This window comes from Pleurodeles waltl, chromosome 8 (genome assembly GCF_031143425.1).
Source record: "Pleurodeles waltl isolate 20211129_DDA chromosome 8, aPleWal1.hap1.20221129, whole genome shotgun sequence".
Classification (NCBI taxonomy): Eukaryota; Metazoa; Chordata; class Amphibia; order Caudata; family Salamandridae; genus Pleurodeles; species Pleurodeles waltl.
Genome location: NC_090447.1, coordinates 740,361,246 through 740,381,405, shown reverse-complemented (window position 1 = coordinate 740,381,405; position 20,160 = coordinate 740,361,246). Strand labels below are relative to the sequence as shown.

The window sequence follows — 20,160 nt, the reverse complement described above, 5'->3', positions numbered from 1 at the left end:
AAGGACATGAAGTCTTCAGATGAAAAAGATAAAACAAATATTTATTAACCTTCATATATTTGCTTACTCTATACAAGCTAATTTTCCATAACATAGAAAGTCCATGCCCGTAGGATTAGGGAAATCAGATGTATGCCAAGGAAGTTATGAAAATCAGAACCTTTCCTCGAGCATGCCTGGTACTTCTGTTTAATAAGGCACACAGACCCTCATTACAGGATACTAAGAGGTGCAGGAACTGTGCACTTCCTTTACCCTTTCACATTTTGCCAAGAACAAAAAATAGCTAAAATGTGCTAGGGAAAGGCCTGGAATGGGGGAAAAGCATGCACCTTGGAATTACCGCAGAATTGGCAGTTCTGAGTGCAAGATTAATGATACAGTGCTCTAGTACCACTCGTAATGCTATAGTCATATCTCTGCAATGCATGGGAGTATAAATATGCAGCAGAGTATTACGTTCTTCTTTACTGTGGCCCTTACATTTTATGCATGGAAACAACGGTACAAAAATTAACATGGTGCACAGACTTTAATGGATAAGAAGGAGACCTTAGGAGGTTTGAAAAAGGGCAAGAGGATGGTGGTGTCGCTAGATCGAGAAGATGAAGCATGATAGGGTGAAACATCAACAATGGCGTGGCTGGTCATAGAGAAGGGGACTGCTAAAACACAAGATGTTGGTGCTGCAGTAAACGTTCAGTTCACACCTTACAGAAAGTGACACAGCTGAAAGCGTTTAGGACCTGGCAACTTATAGTACTTTCGAGATTAAGAAATGTGCCAGGTGCAGATGTGATGAAATATTTCTTTGCGGAGTTCAAGTTAGCCCACACACAATATTTCCGATACTTATCTGTGCGCAAAGATCAAATGTTATTGTTGTATTTATGGTGGAGGCATGGAGGCCATCTTTAGGATTTGTAAGCACACTGGTAGAAATGAAGAGCAGAAGCTCTCCTCATTAGGAGAGGGGATCCATGATTGATATAACTTTTTTCAATTTTTCAAATAACCAATAAAAATATGTTTAAAAACCCATCCTGGCGAATGCCCTTAATGTACAAAACTGCAGTCTCATTTTTCCAGGATCACACAGATCACTTGTTTGCCTTTTACATGAAAAATCACCCATGCCCTCTTCCTGTTCTTCTCTTACTATACTCTTTTCCCTATCCATCTACCTTGGTCCATTCCCTCCAGCCTCCCTCAGCTACATTTTTTCACTACACTTTTCTACTACCAATGCCTATACCTTGGTACCATTACCATAATACACTTATTTCTGCCTATACCCTACACACTAACAGCTCTAGATATACCCTAATACCACTACCCATACTGTAGTACCTCAATCCCGTACCTTTCCCCTTGTCCGTCTACCTGGCCTCTATCCTAATACCTCTGCCCCTACCTATAGCCTAGTACTCCTAACATTCCTTTAGGTTTGTACCTTTTCCTAGACTCTATTCCTTCTACTCCATCTATACCTTGGTAAAACTGCTACTGTCCATACTCTAGCACCTTCCCATACCCTAGTATCTCTGGCCCTGCCTACACCCAAATACCTCTACAACTACAGTAATATTCCACCTCATGTAAACCTTAGCCCCCCCTCCCAATCTATACTCTTCTGCTTCTTCTTTTATCTTTCCCTGGTTCATCTACCCTGTCCATACCAGAGTACCTCTTGTCCTAACCTTGCAACTCATACTGCTTCTTATTACTGTTGCACTTTTTTCCTTCCATGGTTTCTTGTATGCCTTTCTTGTTCCATCCCTCTTTTATTGTTGTTTTTTTCAAATTCCTTATCAATTGGCCGGGGGTCTGCGGCATTCTTTCATTCACAGGCTCTTCTACGAATGTGTGGCATATGAGTAAGGGCTCTTTGTGGACCACTCAGGCACATGAGTGAGGGCACTTTGTGGACCACTCTGCACCTATCTCAATAGACCTGATTTTATCACCCAAGGGTCCCTCCTACCAGTAATTGGATAATTCTGGTTCCCATTTTCAAATTTTTGTATGCCCCATTGTTTCAAGCAACCATCATTGTTTACTTCTGAATTTCTGTCCAAAGACAACCACTTACACAGAAACGGATTTGTGTCAGCAATAAAAGCTGGTGACTATTTGCCTGCAGTGATTTGCAGTGTTTGGCTATAGTACTGTTTAAATTGTATTTATTTAGCATTTACTAACTCTGACAAGGCAATGAAGCTCTATACGGAGAGAAGCACTTTACCCGGGTGCCGAAAGTTAGAGGTCAGTTCATTAGTTATTGGGGTTAGTTTTGCATGCTCATTCCACGCATTCAATCAAAAATAGAGTTTTAAGACAGATAGGCATGAGAATTTAGAGTAAGTTGCATGGGGAAGAGGCAGACAGCAGGTGTTAGGAAGAAGAGGTTGGTTTAAAAAACATAAAATTGATGGAAGGCCAATTTTTCATGCACCATTTTAAGGAATATAACAGTTTGGGACTTTTTGCATGCAATCTGTGGATGTGAACCTGTTGAAAGAAACAGTTTCAAATTCTGCTCCTAAGGAATGTAGCTTACACTATCTCTTGAGAGGCACTTAAGAAATGACACAGATACGTCCCACTGTAAAAAAGGAAGCAAATTGCTTGTTTGCGCTCCTTTACTTCAAGCATTGCGTCAAACAAGACTCTTTTTATATGCTCAATACAGCATACTTAGTCATATAAAGTAAGGTTACAGTTCATACAAATCATATGCACCATTAACAATATATATATAATAAAAAACATGTTATGTAAACACCCACAAACTTAAAAATATAACAAGGCAATTGATAGACACATTGCAGAAATCATTAGTACATTCACTGCATGTTTGTGACCCATTCAATGCCCGGTTCGGAAGGTGCTTCCCCTTGCATCCAAGTGAAGAGCACCCCTCAGAACAGACCAATGCCCAGCAGAATGGTTGTGTCTGGGGTCACCTTCCCCTTCCAGGATTGTACCGTAATGCCCAATTTTTATTTCTACTTGCTACTAGCAATACTTAAAAAATAACAGTGTGCAACAAATTAAAATGTTGCAAGCAAATGTTACTGTGGTCCCTCACTCAAGAATTCTAAGCTTCACACCCCTCCCAATACAATACTTTCCGCTGCCATTAAAATTCAGTATTATATGGAAATGTTGGTTTTACTAACTTCACGAAGAGAGACAGTAAAAGGCACTTTGGGCAAATTAGGGTTAATAAATATTGTCACAAGGCAAGATGATTACATAATTATATCATAAGATGTTTTTAATGTAAAAAAGAATGGCAACATTTTGATTTTAACTTGGAGGTTTGGAAACTGTGACCCGAGTGCTCTGAAAGATAACTGATACCTCCACCTAACTTTGTTGGCCAAGGTCTTTAGACTAAAAACTACAGGGAGTGCAGAATTATTAGGCAAGTTGTATTTTTGAGGATTAATTTTATTATTGAACAACAACCATGTTCTCAATGAACCCAAAAAACTCATTAATATCAAAGCTGAATATTTTTGGAAGTAGTTTTTAGTTTCTTTTTAGTTTTAGCTATGTTAGGGGGATATCTGTGTGTGCAGGTGACTATTACTGTGCATAATTATTAGGCAACTTAACAAAAAAAAATATATACCCATTTCAATTATTTATTATTACCAGTGAAACCAATATAACATCTCAACATTCACAAATACACATTTCTGACATTCAAAAACAAAACAAAAACAAATCAGTGACCAATATAGCCACCTTTCTTTGCAAGGACACTCAAAAGCCTGCCATCCATGGATTCTGTCAGTGTTTTGATCTGTTCACCATCAACATTGCGTGCAGCAGCAACCACAGCCTCCCAGACACTGTTCAGAGAGGTGTACTGTTTTCCCTCCTTGTAAATCTCACATTTGATGATGGACCACAGGTTCTCAATGGGGTTCAGATCAGGTGAACAAGGAGGCCATGTCATTAGATTTCCTTCTTTTATACCCTTTTTTGCCAGCCACGCTGTGGAGTACTTGGACGCGTGTGATGGAGCATTGTCCTGCATGAAAATCATGTTTTTCTTGAAGGATGCAGACTTCTTCCTGTACCACTGCTTGAAGAAGGTGTCTTCCAGGAACTGGCAGTAGGACTGGGAGTTGAGCTTGACTCCATCCTCAACCCGAAAAGGCCCCACAAGCTCATCTTTGATGATACCAGCCCAAACCAGTACTCCACCTCCACCTTGCTGGCGTCTGAGTCGGACTGGAGCTCTCTGCCCTTTACCAATCCAGCCACGGGCCCATCCATCTGGCCCATCAAGACTCACTCTCATTTCATCAGTCCATAAAACCTTAGAAAAATCAGTCTTGAGATATTTCTTGGCCCAGTCTTGACGTTTCAGCTTGTGTGTCTTGTTCAGTGGTGGTCGTCTTTCAGCCTTTCTTACCTTGGCCATGTCTCTGAGTATTGCACACCTTGTGCTTTTGGGCACTCCAGTGATGTTGCAGCTCTGAAATATGGCCAAACTGGTGGCAAGTGGCATCGTGGCAGCTGCACGCTTGACTTTTCTCAGTTCATGGGCAGTTATTTTGCGCCTTGGTTTTTCCACACGCTTCTTGCGACCCTGTTGACTATTTTGAATGAAACGCTTGATTGTTCGATGATCACGCTTCAGAAGCTTTGCAATTTTAAGAGTGCTGCATCCCTCTGCAAGATATCTCACTATTTTTGACTTTTCTGAGCCTGTCAAGTCCTTCTTTTGACCCATTTTGCCAAAGGAAAGGAAGTTGCCTAATAATTATGCACACCTGATATAGGGTGTTGATGTCATTAGACCACACCCCTTCTCATTACAGAGATGCACATCACCTAATATGCTTAATTGGTAGTAGGCTTTCGAGCCTATACAGCTTGGAGTAAGACAACATGCATAAAGAGGATGATGTGGTCAAAATACTCATTTGCCTAATAATTCTGCACTCCCTGTATAACAAATATTCCGTACGCCAGTGGTACCCATTTTATGGTTCTAGGAAGGACGAAAGGGTCGTTCTTGGCATTCAAATGTGTTACTTTCAGTTTTTACAGCGATTTGTGCAGTGGAAGCATCATTACCCATATTTCCACTCAAAACACCTCAAACTCGAGGTGCCCTGGAAATAATGAACAGCTTTAAGGACTTTGCTTCAAGCCTGTCTGTGGTGCTGTATGCCCTCATGCACTTTAAACATACTGTTCGACTTGAGAGGGTACACCTTTCACTACACTGTGAACCAAAACACTTTGGCATCAGAGAACTGTATGACTTTGCCATGTAAAACAGATTTCATTATTGAATAACAACGGGGTCGAACTGGGGCAGAAAATAAGCACAGGCACCAAATAAAAAATGTAAAGACAGCCTCTATGGGTGTTACAAATGGGGTCTTTGGTTAGCAGTCAAGTTGTCCCCTGTCCAAGCAAGGACCCTCACTCTAGTCAGGGCAAAGGAGAAACATAACTAGTTAACCCCGCTCACCCCCTTGTAGCTTGGCACGAGCAGAAAGGCTTAACCCAGAGACAAAGTAAAGTATTTGTACCAACACACACAGTAATACAGTGAAAACACTACAAAATGACTCAACACCAGGTTAGAGAAAAAGCCAATATGTATCTGAACAGAACAAGAGCAAAACGACAAAAATCCAACATACACAAGCAAAGCAATGAATTTTGAAGGATTAAGCACAAAAATAGCGCTTTGAAACACTAATGCTTCAGTGAGGTGATATCACGGCATCGTAACGGAGTTGTTCCCAACAATCTGATGCCAATGGCGCCAGTCACGGAGTCACAAGGACGCCAAGGTACAGTACCTTGTGTAAATGCAGAAAAAAGTCAGGGCACAGAGTCGGGGGTGGCAGTGTCACTGGATGCGAGATGGTGTTGATTCCAGTGCTGCGGGGCGAAGGAGCAGAGCAAGAGGCATCCGGTCCTTGCTGCAGAGAGGTGAGGCAGCATCAGTGCAAAATGTTGGATCCGCGCACTTCCGGTGGAATCGATGTCCGGTGGTCACGTCTTCAGCGAGCCTGCATTGGTGTTGGGCCTGGAGGGTCGTCGCACTCCAGCGAGGACCGTGGCTTCGGTTGCAGGAGGCGTCACGGGACTCAGCAGCAGCATCAGTCCGGAGTCATCCAAAGTCGGTTTACTTAGTTTTTCTTGGTTTTTCCACCAGATTCTTCTTTCAAAGGTCCCAGAGACTGGATTAGGCACCACTTGGCAGGGAATGAGTCTTAGCAGAGAGTCCAAGTGCTGGCAGAGGAAGTCTCTGATGGCCCTGAGAGTTCAGAAAAGGGGTTGCAACAGGGAAAAACACATTTGGCAGTATTTCACTGTTTGGACATGTAAAACTCATCAGTACATGTCCCACCTTTAGCATACACTGCACCCTGCCCATGGGGCTACCTAGGGCCTACCTTAGTGATGCTTTATATGTACAAAAAGGGAAGGTTTAGGCCTGGCAAGTGGGAACACTTGCCAAGTCGAATTGGCAGTTTAAAACTACACAGACACTGAAGTGGCAGGCCTGAGCCATGTTTACAGGGCTACTCATGTGGGCGGCACAATCAGTGGTGCAGGCCCACTAGTAGCATTTGATCTACAGGCCCTAGGCACCTCTAGTGCACTTTACGTGGGACTTACTAGTAAATCAAATATGCCAATTATGGAAAAGCCAATGACACTTATAATTTCACAGAGGGAGCACTTGTACTTAAGCACTGGTCAGCAATGCTATAGAGCCCATAGTAACAAAAACAGCAAAAACAGACCCAGCACATAGCAACAACCAGGGAAGCAGAGGTAAAAAGTTAGGGGAGATCACGCCAAGGATGCAGGTCTAAACAGTGTTTTTTTGCAAGGTATGGGCGACTGCATGCATTTGTGTAGTTGCAGTTGCTGCAGTCAATGGTTGTGGCAATGTCAGGGAAATTAACAATAAAAACGATCTCACCAGATCATACAAAAAACCCACAAACAGCCAAAAAACAGCCCATGCACTGACCTGTCAGACCGGCCATTCTGGCACTGCCAAAATACCTCATAGGAAAATCCAAACCTGATTAACGCTCAAGCAGCATAATTCCCTTATCAAAGCACTAGCTAAACCCACGCATTGACACACTGTAGTTTCTGCTATGTGTTCTAACTGGGTCTGTTACAGTGGCAAACGTTATGCCCTTATAATACCACACAATGACAAAGCGTTTATCTTTCAATGATAGAAATTAAACAAGAAATATGAGTCAGTCTCAAATCAATGGCATTATTCTATTGTAAAAGACAAGAAAAGCTGTTTGTTTCTTGGCTAACAATGATGCGTCCATCTACAGGTGGGGGAGGGAGGTAGGAAGGCGTATCTATCCCAAACGTAGGTTCTCTTGGACAAACAACCAAAGGTGCTATGGCCAATCAAGAAAAAGGTTAATCGGGGTGAAACAGGTTGGGACTAAAAGAAAAGTAAACTAAGCGTCTACTGGCAACCATCCAACTAGCCTCTTAAGGGAGTGGTTACTCCGTGGTTTTGCTGGCAGCCACAAATAATTGAGAGGCCGACACCCAGTACAGCCATTTCCTCTTCCATATAATGATACTACAGACGAAGTAAAAAGTGCCAGAGTGCTTTACACTTTTGCATACTTCAAATACAAATCAGATGTTGGGCTGCTAACAAGGATTGAAATCCTGTCGCCTTGTGATGTATCTGTGAGCTCACTATAATGTGAACCATCGGCGTGACACTGCTACCGTAGTCATATCTTCCTTCTAAAAATTAAAAAGATAATTTTGTAATAGAAAACTATATAGATTTAATCGCCTGTCTCTCTCTAAAAACGTTAATTTCAGTCTTAACTACTTAATACGGGTGCGGGTGCAGTTACACTTTGTGGACTTACATAATTGCTCCAGTATTTCAAACATAGCGCTTTGCAACTGCCCCATATTCCTAACTCATAATCAATTATAAATAAATACTCCACTATTTGCACAATGTTTGTACTGTATTTTCCAGACTTCCCAACCCAGTATGAGTACCTTCGCATCCCAATGCTTTTTTCTTGCTCACTTTCAATTAATGTATTCTACTGCATTTTTTAACTGTCTATTTTATTGTTAAACTTGTCCAGCACAAATCCCAGGTAGCCGCCACCTGGGTTTAGTTCGCACATTATAAAGCAAAGCAAACAAACATAAAAAAATACTCTAGACTTGTGAAAAGATAACACGGGGCATTAATAAAACAAGTCACATGGTGTCATGGAACAGAACCTAAGCTACAGTTGTAGGCAAGGACTGGATTTCTCAGAGGAGCATGAGTTTAACGAAAACTTGACTAGTATCATGAACTTGGGCTCTGAAGGAATGCCGCAGCTCTCTCAATTAAACTCTGGATACCCATCACCAGGTCTGCAATTTGTTTTTAAAAAAAATAACAAGCAGTGGCAATGCAAATAGGTCTGCCCTAAGAATGCAGTCGCAAACCAGACCTAAAAATCCATGTACGTTAATGACTGCCCTCCTCCCATGTGTGCAGCCACCAGAGACAAATATCATACATTATCTGGTTATCTCAAGCACAAGCAGCTCGATAAACAAAATGATCACATCTGTGTGGAGGGCAAGCACTTTTTTGTGGATGCACACAACGTCTGCCCAATGAAAACATACTCCTGGCTCCCAACATGTGAGTGGAGCCAAAGCCCTTCTCCTGATGATACTCACATTAATTGTCTGGCAACAGCTACCCTGTCAAGCCAGACCAAAAAAATTGAGTCTGCATAGGATATTAGTGGTAAAAGTTTGCTGAGCAATATGACGATAGAGTAGGCCCACAGGCTTCATTCATCGTGAATAAAATTCTACATAATAGCAAGGCTGCCAATGATGAATCGGAGGCGATCTTAGGTGCAGAGAGCTCTGTTTAATTTGCTTTAACTACTGAGAACACATCACCATGTGCATTCAGTGCTGCACAACAGCCACCGTTTCTGTAGCAGGTTTGTTTCCAGCTTCAGCCTTAGAAACAACCCTGAGGACAAAAGGAATACTGAAAGTCAGGCTTTTAAAATTTTGCTAATATTTTATTGAAAGAAAAGACTTGCACTTTTCAATCTTATAACATCTTCTTTACACTTGAAGCAAGCAGTAGGAGATTTAGCGGTGTAGCAGCACTGGCTGCTTAACTGTTAAGTTATACGTATTTAGAGGGCAAACTTTCTGCCATTGGTGTGTTCTTGCAGCACCTACGTGTTTGATACCTTCTTGCCCAGACTTCGGGGACTCTATGGCAGACTGCAGTGTGGTGTTGGTGATATAAAAAGTAACATCAGAAAGCAAATGTTGTCACTTAAAGAATCCTTGAGTTGTATTTGAGGGAATGATTGTGCCACTTCACATATTTTTATATGTAAATCTACAAGTACCTTAATTTGAAGGCTTTAATTGTTCTGCAAAAACTAGGATGGTCTGATAACTTTTTTAACTGACCAAGCAACGAGTTCCAGAGGCAAAAAGCTTGTGTGGCGAATCGTATCACCAGGGCGAAACCACCTGGTGAGCCTGTGAGCAGTTGTATACTGTGGGCCCAAAATGAAGGTTGTGTTAAGGCTGATAGATGGAATTTGTGGGCCTAAGACGGTGAACAGGCTTCCTGGATTATCGTGTGTACAAGGCCTAGAGCTTTGCACTTCATATACTCACAGAATGAACACCAGTGTAGAGGACCCATGGACTTAGTGCCTGAATTTCAGTAGTGTGTGGGCTGTCTCATTCTAGATCAACTGAAGATGACAATTAAATGTAGCCGTAATCTCATGGAGATGCTGTAGAAGTGTTAAGGACAGTGGCCCTGCAGGAGAAAGTAAATGTTCCTAGGAGTTTCTCTTTGTGCCAATTAATGCCATTGCCTGTCCATGTGTGCCTCGTTTTGAAGTCAATGCCATCAGCTGAGCTAAGTATGGCTTATGTGTCAATCACTGTCATAAAGTGATCTAGTGTGACCTAAACACCAGTCAGTCATCCTGTGCCTCAGTGCACCCTTGCCATCACACATGCGCTCATTATGCAAGCACACAATCACAGATGAAAACACATAAACATGATTACACTTCACCAGTCTGAATGAATACAAAGGCCCATCAACGATTCTCTCCTTCCCTCCTTTCTCTCCTCCACTGTTTCTCCGTCTCCCCTGAAGCTCTGTCTTCACTCTGTCTTGTCGGCACATGGAATGGGAAGTCAGAGAGCTCACTTCGTCTCAGTCACCTGGAGACCTCAAGATGACAACGAAAGTGTGACTCATTGCTTGGCCTACAGAAAACTACATAGTGACCGAAAATATGCTGCAACTCTGATAAATTAGTCATAGTGACTGTTTCTGCGCAGGGTTGTGCCCTGCCGGTTTATCTCAAAAGCAATATATACCAAGTAATGGCATTGTGATGGGTGTGCTGGCCTGTCCAGGAACACAGCATTTTACAGATACTTTTAGATAAAGTGCCATTCACAGTGTATAACAGTCCCAAGAGCTCTCCAGTGCCTACAGCATACATAATCTGCATATTTAATGCTCCAACCGCCCTAACACACATATACAGTTTATCTAGGCTGCTGGCAACACTTCGAGTGACTGGAGCTGGGCAACGCCCCCTCTGCATTGTGCAGGAGGTGGCAATGCTTAGCTTCCTCCCTCTCTAGAACTCATACATTGTGCAGGGGGTGGCTCTGCTTAGCTCCATCCCTTTCGAGATCTCTTGGATAACAGGTGTAACTCCACAGAGCGCAAGCCCAAGGAGGAACCACCCTTGTTCTCATCTCATTCTAGCTTCACGCCCATCGTCAGTATTGTTCCCTTTATCTTTAATCACATATTTTCTGCTGTGGCATATGTCACGAAATGACTCCGTGAAGGGTACCATTGCTTATGCTCTTATCTCATAGGGAGGAATATGCAATATGCTAATCTAAAATACACTAAATTGGAGGGCATGTTCGTTTGCTTGTATCTTATTTTTATATTAAAAAGTTATCCAGGGGAGGATTGCAACATGTGCTAAGGCCCGATATGGGAAACAGTAGGGCTAGGAGTACTATAAAATTACCGGTAAATAATCGGGGCTCTACAAGCGTTAAGAAGAAGTAGGGAGAACGTTCCAATGGAAGATAATTTCCGGTAATATTTACGAGTACATTTTCACATAAGAAGGGACATAAATGGTATGACCACTTCAAAACTAGTGCCACACCTGCTATTCTAAAAATGTACTTGACATCACTGGAGGCCTAAAGCCTCCTGGACACTTCCAACATGTCAATGGGCTGGACTCTAACTGCCATGTTATCATAATTTTAAATGTATTTCTTTTACTGGTGTTCCAGTTCTCTGGTTTGTGCTAGGTGATGTGTAGTACAAAACCCCTGAAAAGTCCAGAATCATTGCCATGTTTGATTCCATAGGATGTGTGGATGGCCTATTTTAATGATTTATATGGCTCACCAGTCACACAGATTCTTCCCCCAGTTCTTGAAACTGATGCCATCTAATATGATTGGTTCTCCTGGGAAGCAATCCTATCTACAATTCCATCGCTGAAACTGAGCATAGCTGAAGGTCCGGACTATATTCATTAAATCTAACTGTCAATGAAGGGCAAGTGTATTTCTGAATTTGTTTTAATGGAGTGCTAAATCTGGACTAGTCTTTGATACTTAGAAGGGCTCTGTAATTAAACCGATACTGTGGAAAGCTGATGGAGGCCAGCATTTGAATTACAGCTCAATCCGTCTTCTTGATGGTTATGAAAAGATTTTCTCAAAAATGTTGTTATCTCACCCAGAAGAATGGGTGTCATAAAACTTTCAGCCGATTGGACAGGTAGGATTCTGGGAGGGGCATTCAATCGCCCCACTGCTTTGCCCCCTGGTCTTTTCTTAAGAAATCTCAAGAAGTGAATCAGAGGCTGTGCTGTGGTTTTGTGGACTTCCGTACAGCCTTTGAAACGGTGGAAAGTGGGCTGCTCTAGGAGAAGCTAAGAAACTGGAAAATCCCTGGTTATTTATTATTTTTTATACAATCATTGCATCCGGCAAACTGGCCACAGGTAGAATTCGACCTTTTGGGGCAGTTATCTAGTAGAACTAGCATAATGAGTGGCCTATGTCAAGGTTGTGTACTAGCACCTTCTCTGTTTAGCCTTTATGTGTCAAATGAGCCAGAAGGTTTAAAAGCTGCCCAGTCTTTCTCACCAACGATGTGGGTCCCATAACACCCCTAGCCTCCTTTATGCTGACAATCAATTTTATTGGATTCTGTAGCGTTAGACCTGCAGAGAAATCTTAATGTTTTATCACTATGTTGCAGGGAAAAATGTTTAAAAATAAGTTTAGAAAATACAAAGATAATGGTTTTGGGGCGAAAGGTTACTAAGCCAAAATGGTTTTTGGATGAAAAGCGAATTGAGGTGGTCAAGTCATATGAATACATAGGGTTATTGTTTTAAAAGAAAAACTTGAAATGGGTTGACCACATGAAAATAAAAGGGGCAAGAGACTTGTTACAAACAGGATATTTAGTGGAATTTAACAGAGCAGAGGTTTTGCTCTTAGAAGTTGGAAATATCTGGGAGGCTGTAGAGAGTATAGCGTTAAAACATATGTTTGGCCTGCCTGATGGTACCATTGTTCAAAGTATATGGCGAGAATTTAAGCTCACATCTTGGTACATTATAGCAGGCTCAAGTCTCTTAAGCTTCCTTAATTCGTTGTCCTCATGTTAAGAGGCATCATACATTTTGAAATTATTCTGGTAAGAGATTCTTGTAAGTGAGAGGAAACAGGTCACAGGCCTTATCAAAAGGGTCAATGAAATGAAAACTATTTAAAGTTCTTTTGGTAAAATAAGCACAAATTCACTCTGGACGAATCCTCATCTAATGCCTCCCAAACAATAGATACGAAATACCTCTCTGTGAAAACCTCCCTAATGCTTACAGTCAGCACTCTTGATCAGGCAAAGGTTTTTCTCCTACTTGACAGATCTTCCTGACCCTAAAATTCATTTAGATTTAATCAAAATGCGGCTTGCCTGTAATCCTATTTTTCCCCGATCAGAATGATACAATGGTATAAGAGATAATAATGGAAATTGTAAATGCTTTTTAAAAATTAAATACTCTATCTACCATGTTCTTTTGATTGCCCTTATTATTTATTCATTCATAAAATAAAACGTAAACCAGTTTTTTAAAATATCAGAATCAGTCAAGGTCCGATGCAATTGCTCTTTTTGCGAATATGTATTTTTTATGCTGCCAACGACAATGCACATTTTTAAATATTTATTAAATATCAAGGTTTATCTTTTAGTGATGTTATTTTAGGATAATAGTTTATGTGATTTATATATGTTTTTAATGGTGGAGATATTGATGTTTTATGAACATATGTCTTAATAAACTGATTTCTACTATTACTACTGATAAATAAGATAGAAACATAAATTGGTACAAAGGTAAAAACGTTTTGTATCACTCAGCTGTGTTGGTCAGCAGTCCACAAAGAAATACACACATTTAACCATACACCTCAACACCAATAAAATGTTGATGTAAAAGCTACCTACCTCACGTCTGCCAATGCTTCTTCGTACACGGGCACCATCACCTTCAGACTGTTCCACACTCAGAAGAGTTTTCACAACTTTCCTACAAGTCATCCTGTTTTTGGTACAATAAGCTACACACCTCAAAATCTGGAAATTAAAAAAAACACTGACATTGATAAATTAGCAAATGACTAAGCATGTAAAAACCTCAACATCTACTGAGCACAACTTACGTTGAACATTCAGATGCCTACTAGGGATGCCTGGGCTTTGGCAGTTGAAGTGATTTGGAGAACTAAGAGGAAAATGTACAGTAACCAATCAGCAAGTTGGGCAGTAGAATTTTGTGTTCTCTACTTAAGTTTTTTCTTCACCTTTGTTTGCATTGAAAATAAAAATGTACAAATAAGCAAACTGCCCAAAGTATTAAGCATGCCCATGTCGGAATGACCTTAAAAATGCATCACTGCTAATCAACAAACAGGAAGGGCATGGGGGTGTTTCTTCCACCCCATGTCCCTATACTTGGGTCAAGCAGGCTGTAGCAATAAATAGAGTCTGTATACAAGTATTACGATGGTTTAGTAGATGTTAAACATTCAACTAGCCATATAAAAAAGTTTATTTCTACATTGTCAATGTATGTTTGCTATCCAAATCTATGTGGCGTTCCACCAGAATTTAAGTTGTTTCCCTCCTCAGAGGGGTCTCTTGGCTGTGACCAAACAATTGGATTCAAACCCTGAAATGGAAAATGGGAAAGTTCTTAAGACTTGCCACCGCCCACGCACTTGAAGAAGACCACCCACACTCTTATTCAGCCGACCACATCAACATCCACTCTCATTGAATCACTTGTAACTCACCCCCAGACACCCATATTATAATCACAGTATCGTTCAACCGCTCACCCACCACTTATCAATCAGCCACATCACACATTCCGACAAGCCTCAAACATCTCCAATCACCCCCATTCCCCCATACGTGTCACCTAAACCATCCATGACATGATTCAACATGCACACCTAAAATTTCAGACAATAACACCCCCACCCCAACCACTCACTCACATCAAGTGCTCTCTCTAACATACACCCATGACCCCTCAGTCAAATCTCACCAAAAAACATCTTCATCAGCAAGCCTCCACTGCCAAGCATACAACTTACCAAGTACCACCAACTGGAACCCTCACCACTACTCACTCATGGTCACACCCAGCCTCATCCCTTAGCTTCCTGCAAAATGACTTACAAACTGGCATCCTCAACAATAGTCATTCATAGCCACATTCATCCCCACACCATACACATTCACTCGCAGCATCTCATACAACTCACAATCTTCCACACAATCACCCAGTGGACCACATAACCATTCACCATCAAACTACCTCACCAAAACTCATCTACTACTGTCCCTGAATTCATTTCCACCTCAACCAGCCTTACTGCCACTTTCACTCACATACTCAGCAGCAGTGATCCACAACTACATTCACCAAATGCCCCTTCACATCATTTCACTCATAGCTACTGACCCCCATCATACACCCATGGGTGCCCACCCCACCAATAACTTATCGTTACTTCCACCACCAAACACAATACTGTTTTCCCATTACTACAAAAAAAGTGTGAAGAAGACCTGTTCGCATCAGCCTATCAGCTGCACATCACTATTAGTCTTCTCCTAGTTCTGGGCCCCATGACCAGTTTTTAAGGCCAGTCATTTCATGTGCTGCATGTGTCTCCCAGATTTAGCAGCACTGCTACGCACAAAAATAGTATTCATTAAAAAGTAACTTTTTGGTTGCAAAGAGATCTCCATCTCCATCATTCTTCTCACCTTGAGACCGCATGGCTCAGAAAAAACATGATAACAAACACACCCTTTTTACAGTTGTAATTCAACATATCACCTAATAGCGCTTGTGCTACATTTCCTCAGCCTGCATTAGTCTACTAGAAGCCTTACATCCTTACCAACTGATCAAACTAGCCCCCCACATATTTGGGCACATAAAACATCCACAACGTATTGTGATGCAAGTAAACTTAGGCAGGTTCGCAGACTTCCGTCCGTCATTGGCACAAGAACAAAATGAACTGAAGCATCCAAAAGAAAATACACAATCAAATCAGACCATAAACATTAGTGGCTAGAGAAAGACTGGGAGGGCTGGGTCCATGTCAGGTTTTCAGGAAAGCCACACAAAATAAACATACAGGAAATGAATCTATACTGATCTAAATTACAATGTCAATGATAAGCCTGAAAATCTGTCACGGATTCATCCTTCATGGATCTACACTAGAAACACGTAGGCTAAATTATTACATCATGGTATATACCACAGTTTATCACAAAAGTAGACTTCACTGCGAGGACAAATTACTTCAACATAAAGATCAGCAAAAAAAATGGCTGATGAACTATTCAAATTGCCTCTCAGAGTACAAACATCATTTGTCTAAATTCTCCCTCCTATGCAAACATATTCATTCCTAAATCACCAAAATGTAATAAAAGTCATTTGAAAGGCAAATCCACCAACCTCCTATCCAAGTCAAACAGGTCCAGCCCCAACGGACTCACCACAGATCCACACATTGTTGCAAAACCCATTTATCCACCAACACCACTCATACTCAGTAACTATAGCTCACCCAAAAACAACCCAGCCTATAAACTCCTCAAAAAAGTGTAATGCAATAATAGTTTTTTTGCACGATGCCCATTTATTAAAAAAATGAAACATTCGGGAAATAAACTATTATCAACCCTTTTCTAAAATATAAAGCCTTTAGATCAAAAATATCACCAGCAACTACTGGCCCATTTAAAACAACCAAGATTTGTTTTCAAACTCTTGTTGAAAACAATAGAGGTATAAATGCAAGACTCACAACACTATTTACTAACTTTAGCCCAGACTTCCCCTCAGCAGGGAATAAGGATTATGGTACTCAGAATTTAAAACATTGTCTTGAATTGGGTGATGGAAATACTGTGTGTTTCCTTGTGTTGCTGGATTTCAGTGCACCTATTTAAACAGTAGCTCTCAGGACCAAGCTATGTAGAATATCCAAAGATGGTGCAGTGATAGTTTTCTGTCTCCCAGTAAACGTTCTTAACTGGAAACAGAGTTCATCAACAAATCTAGCCCTTCTATGTCTGCAAAGATTTTAAGATCACCTAGATCATATTTTTTAACATCGTCACTATCGGTATTTCCTAAAATGTGATAGCCAAAAGACCAGTGGCGCAGCACTAATGCTTGAATGCATTTATACTTACATTAGGTCGTCATTTGCTATGAGAAGCTCCTAGGTCATAAATACTGTTGAACATCTACAACTACCTCTTTCTTAAGATCATACTTAGCCACTACTATTCTAACCATGCTAATGTCCAGGGTACCAACCTCTACTTAGTTATTACCAGAAACATTGGCAACACCATTGTACTAACTTAGTAACACATGCTTCGGTCTAACCAGGACCATGAGGTAACTAGGGCGACATCATTATGGTATACATCTTCCTCATTAATTTGTTCAACAGATGTCTTACACAATGATGGCAATGTCTAAGATGTCAGTAGTCGGTCAGTGGAAGGAGGTAAGAATGTTAGTTAGCCATCATACATACATCACACAAGTAGGCATTTTTACACCTTATCACTTGAGAAGTCTCAAGGCTTTACTTTACTATACTCAAATTTCAACCCTTTCAATATACCAATGACCCTTGGCCTTATGCGAAAATAAAGAAACCCTAATGAAGAAAAACAATAATCACAAATTCAAAATGAAGAAATGTGAAAATGAAGTATATTTAGTAGGGGTTATTAATGAGGGGAAAAAGAACATTGACAATCTACATTTCAATATTTTCAATATAGTACAGTGATATTAATTATAAATAAGATTTGGTCTAGAGGATAACGTCTCTGAGGGTGACAGGACCACTGGGTCACGGGAAGCAGAGCTGAAAATGTTTTAGTCACCTGGGTGAGATGAATAATGATGACAATGCAACAGTTATGACACGGACACCAGTAAAACAAAGCCAATCACGTATTCAATCATCATAAACAAAGAAGTAGGGCTTTCACAACAGTGCAAAAATTACATTGAATGAATCCCCACCCATCAAAGTTAATAAATATTAGATATGATTAATAAAACAAAGCTTTTTAAAGGAGTCTTTGTTTACGCAAGCAGCTACTCAACTACCAAAGCAGAATAACTGTAAATACGTTAAATATATGATATCGTTGTTAGATACAGAGTTGCTTAAAACACTTTAAAGCAGATCATTGTAAGGAACATCTGAATAAACAAACACTTTGCTCTTTAACTGTACTAAAGCGAATCAACTAAACCCTTTTCCTTTCTCAGGCCACTTATTTTCATCACTCACTTGATACTAAATATTCTCAATTTGTTATTGCTTGTTGTCATAATACGCAATATCTCAATAAGCCTTAATTACTACAAAAAATGCAAAAAAAATAGTGACTGTACTATTTAAGTGTAGAATTCGGACTCCGAAGAATTTACTGCTGCTGCCCCATTAACTACAATCAGCTGCATAATTTATATTTAAAAAAAGGATTTCCTGATCGAATGGATCAAAATCCACTGAAACAGCACGCCATGGACTGCAATGCAATGGCAGGCCTATTGCAATCTAACCTGTCACGTTTTAGTTGCTGATTGATTTATCCTGGTCTTAAACTGCTTCAAAAATTGCCCAGATGTATTAATGTGCCTTGATGTCACAAAACAGTGAAATGCCAGGACGGATGCCGCATTACAGCACTTAATTAATTTGTCTTCATTTACTCATCCCCTCATTACGAGTCTGGTGGTCCTAGGACCTCAATTATGAGCAGGCGGCAATGTTGTGTGCTGTTTCCCGCTGGGCCGGCAGGCGGGCGGAAACATGCCCACTCACCCAGCAGGAAACTCTTAATAGCCCTCACGGTCAGATTACCGCTCTGGCAGTTTTCTGACCACACGGCTTCGCCGTATCCCTCCGCCAAAGTTGGAATGAGGGCCTTAGCCCTCAATGGATGCATAGCTCCAGTGGCCCTGAATATAAAGTACTTAATTTTCAGAAGAAGCAAGCTTCGTTCATAACTGAAATGAGCTTTAATTACATGCCTGGTTTATGCTTCCTTCTGCTATGAAAAGGGGATTAAATTGCCGTTTTATATTTTATATATATTATATTTATATACAAAATGGTTAAACAGTTTCAGCAGAGCTTAAGACACGAACATAAACTTACATTTAGAAACGTGGTTGCTTTCGGTCAAAAGTTTACGGCATGGTCTCCCTAGAATGGCCGAAGCAGATGCTCTAAATTACTCCCAAATATAATTAATACTGCTACACAGCTCAAAGAATCCCAACTTATAACAGGCACTGTTAAGGTCCAATCAAGAGCATATTTACCTGTGTTTCTCTCGGTGCTTTGTCTCAGCAGCAGCAGAGGACCGTGAGTGCCTGGTAAGCAGTGAGCTGATTGAGTTTCATTCAGGAAGCTTTTCACCATGACTCAGCAGAAACGTCAAAGGACACATAGGCGAGCATAAAACTGTTTGGGTGTGTCTGGCTCCAAGCGCCCTAACCTGCTCAGCATTTACAGAGTAGAAGCAAAACGATCCATTTTGTTGTTGTTTTCTGCTGCATCCATTATACCATAACCTCCGTTTTGAATATAGACTATGATCATCTGTATTTAGAGCAGATATTAATAGTATTGGGGCCCAGTCACAAAAAAGGTAATAAAACTGCACTCAGATTTTTAAGTCTGTATCAGAGGATAGTTGTAGTTCTTTTTGTAATTCACGAATTTGGAATGCAACCCGCACAGAAAGCTATGCCTGGAGCAAGGGGGGGAGAGAGATTTCTTGTGAAATCACATGATTCAAAACTTTTGTATCCATTCCCACTGTACAGAGTTCTTCATGGCTGAGAAATCCACACGGGGGAATGAATTCCCCTTTGCACATGCAAAAATATTTTTCCTTACTGAGAAATCCCTTCTTCTATACACTATGGCCCTTGGCTTAAGTGAAAAATCCTACCATTTCCTGGGTGGGAAGGAGAATGACAACAGTTTGAATTCATGGGAGGTATAAGGTAAATTCAGTCGTAAACTTATGTTTACGACCAATTTTACCTCTACTGCAATATACAAACACCCATGGCATGTTTTAAAGGAAGCGGACACTGCCTCTCCTATTGTCATCCATGTTCTTAACCTGGTGCTCAGAGGGGGCGATCTCTGGTACACAGGTGCCTGATCTGAAGCCATGTCTTCCTCCCTCTTCACAACATATTTGCCCACCCTACTGACGTAAATGGTGGGCTACTGGGAAAACATACAAGGGTTGGATACCATTTGAGAGCAGAATAGCAGGAGACAACGCCACTGTCGTCATTCAACTTTGCACCAACGCACCTGCACTGAGTGTTCCTGAGGGTGAGGGTCCTGTGGTTGCAAAGCAATACAGAA

General features: G+C 40.9%; 1 protein-coding gene across 5 annotated transcripts in view; it reads right to left on the bottom strand.

Annotated features, from left to right (window-relative positions):
- Nucleotides 1-20,160, bottom strand: part of PIR (pirin) — a 586,627-nt gene that overhangs the window by 518,386 nt on the left and 48,081 nt on the right. For 2 of the 5 annotated variants that reach the window (XM_069204946.1, XM_069204948.1), the window contains one exon: nucleotides 13,643-13,771. In XM_069204946.1, coding sequence (XP_069061047.1) covers nucleotides 13,643-13,735 — 93 coding nt within the window. In that variant the 5' untranslated portion in view covers nucleotides 13,736-13,771. Of the gene's footprint in view, nucleotides 1-13,642; nucleotides 13,791-13,857; nucleotides 13,882-19,094; nucleotides 19,208-20,160 lie in introns of those variants that run through there. The other 3 variants (XM_069204947.1, XM_069204945.1, XM_069204944.1) reach the window with 3 other exon arrangements.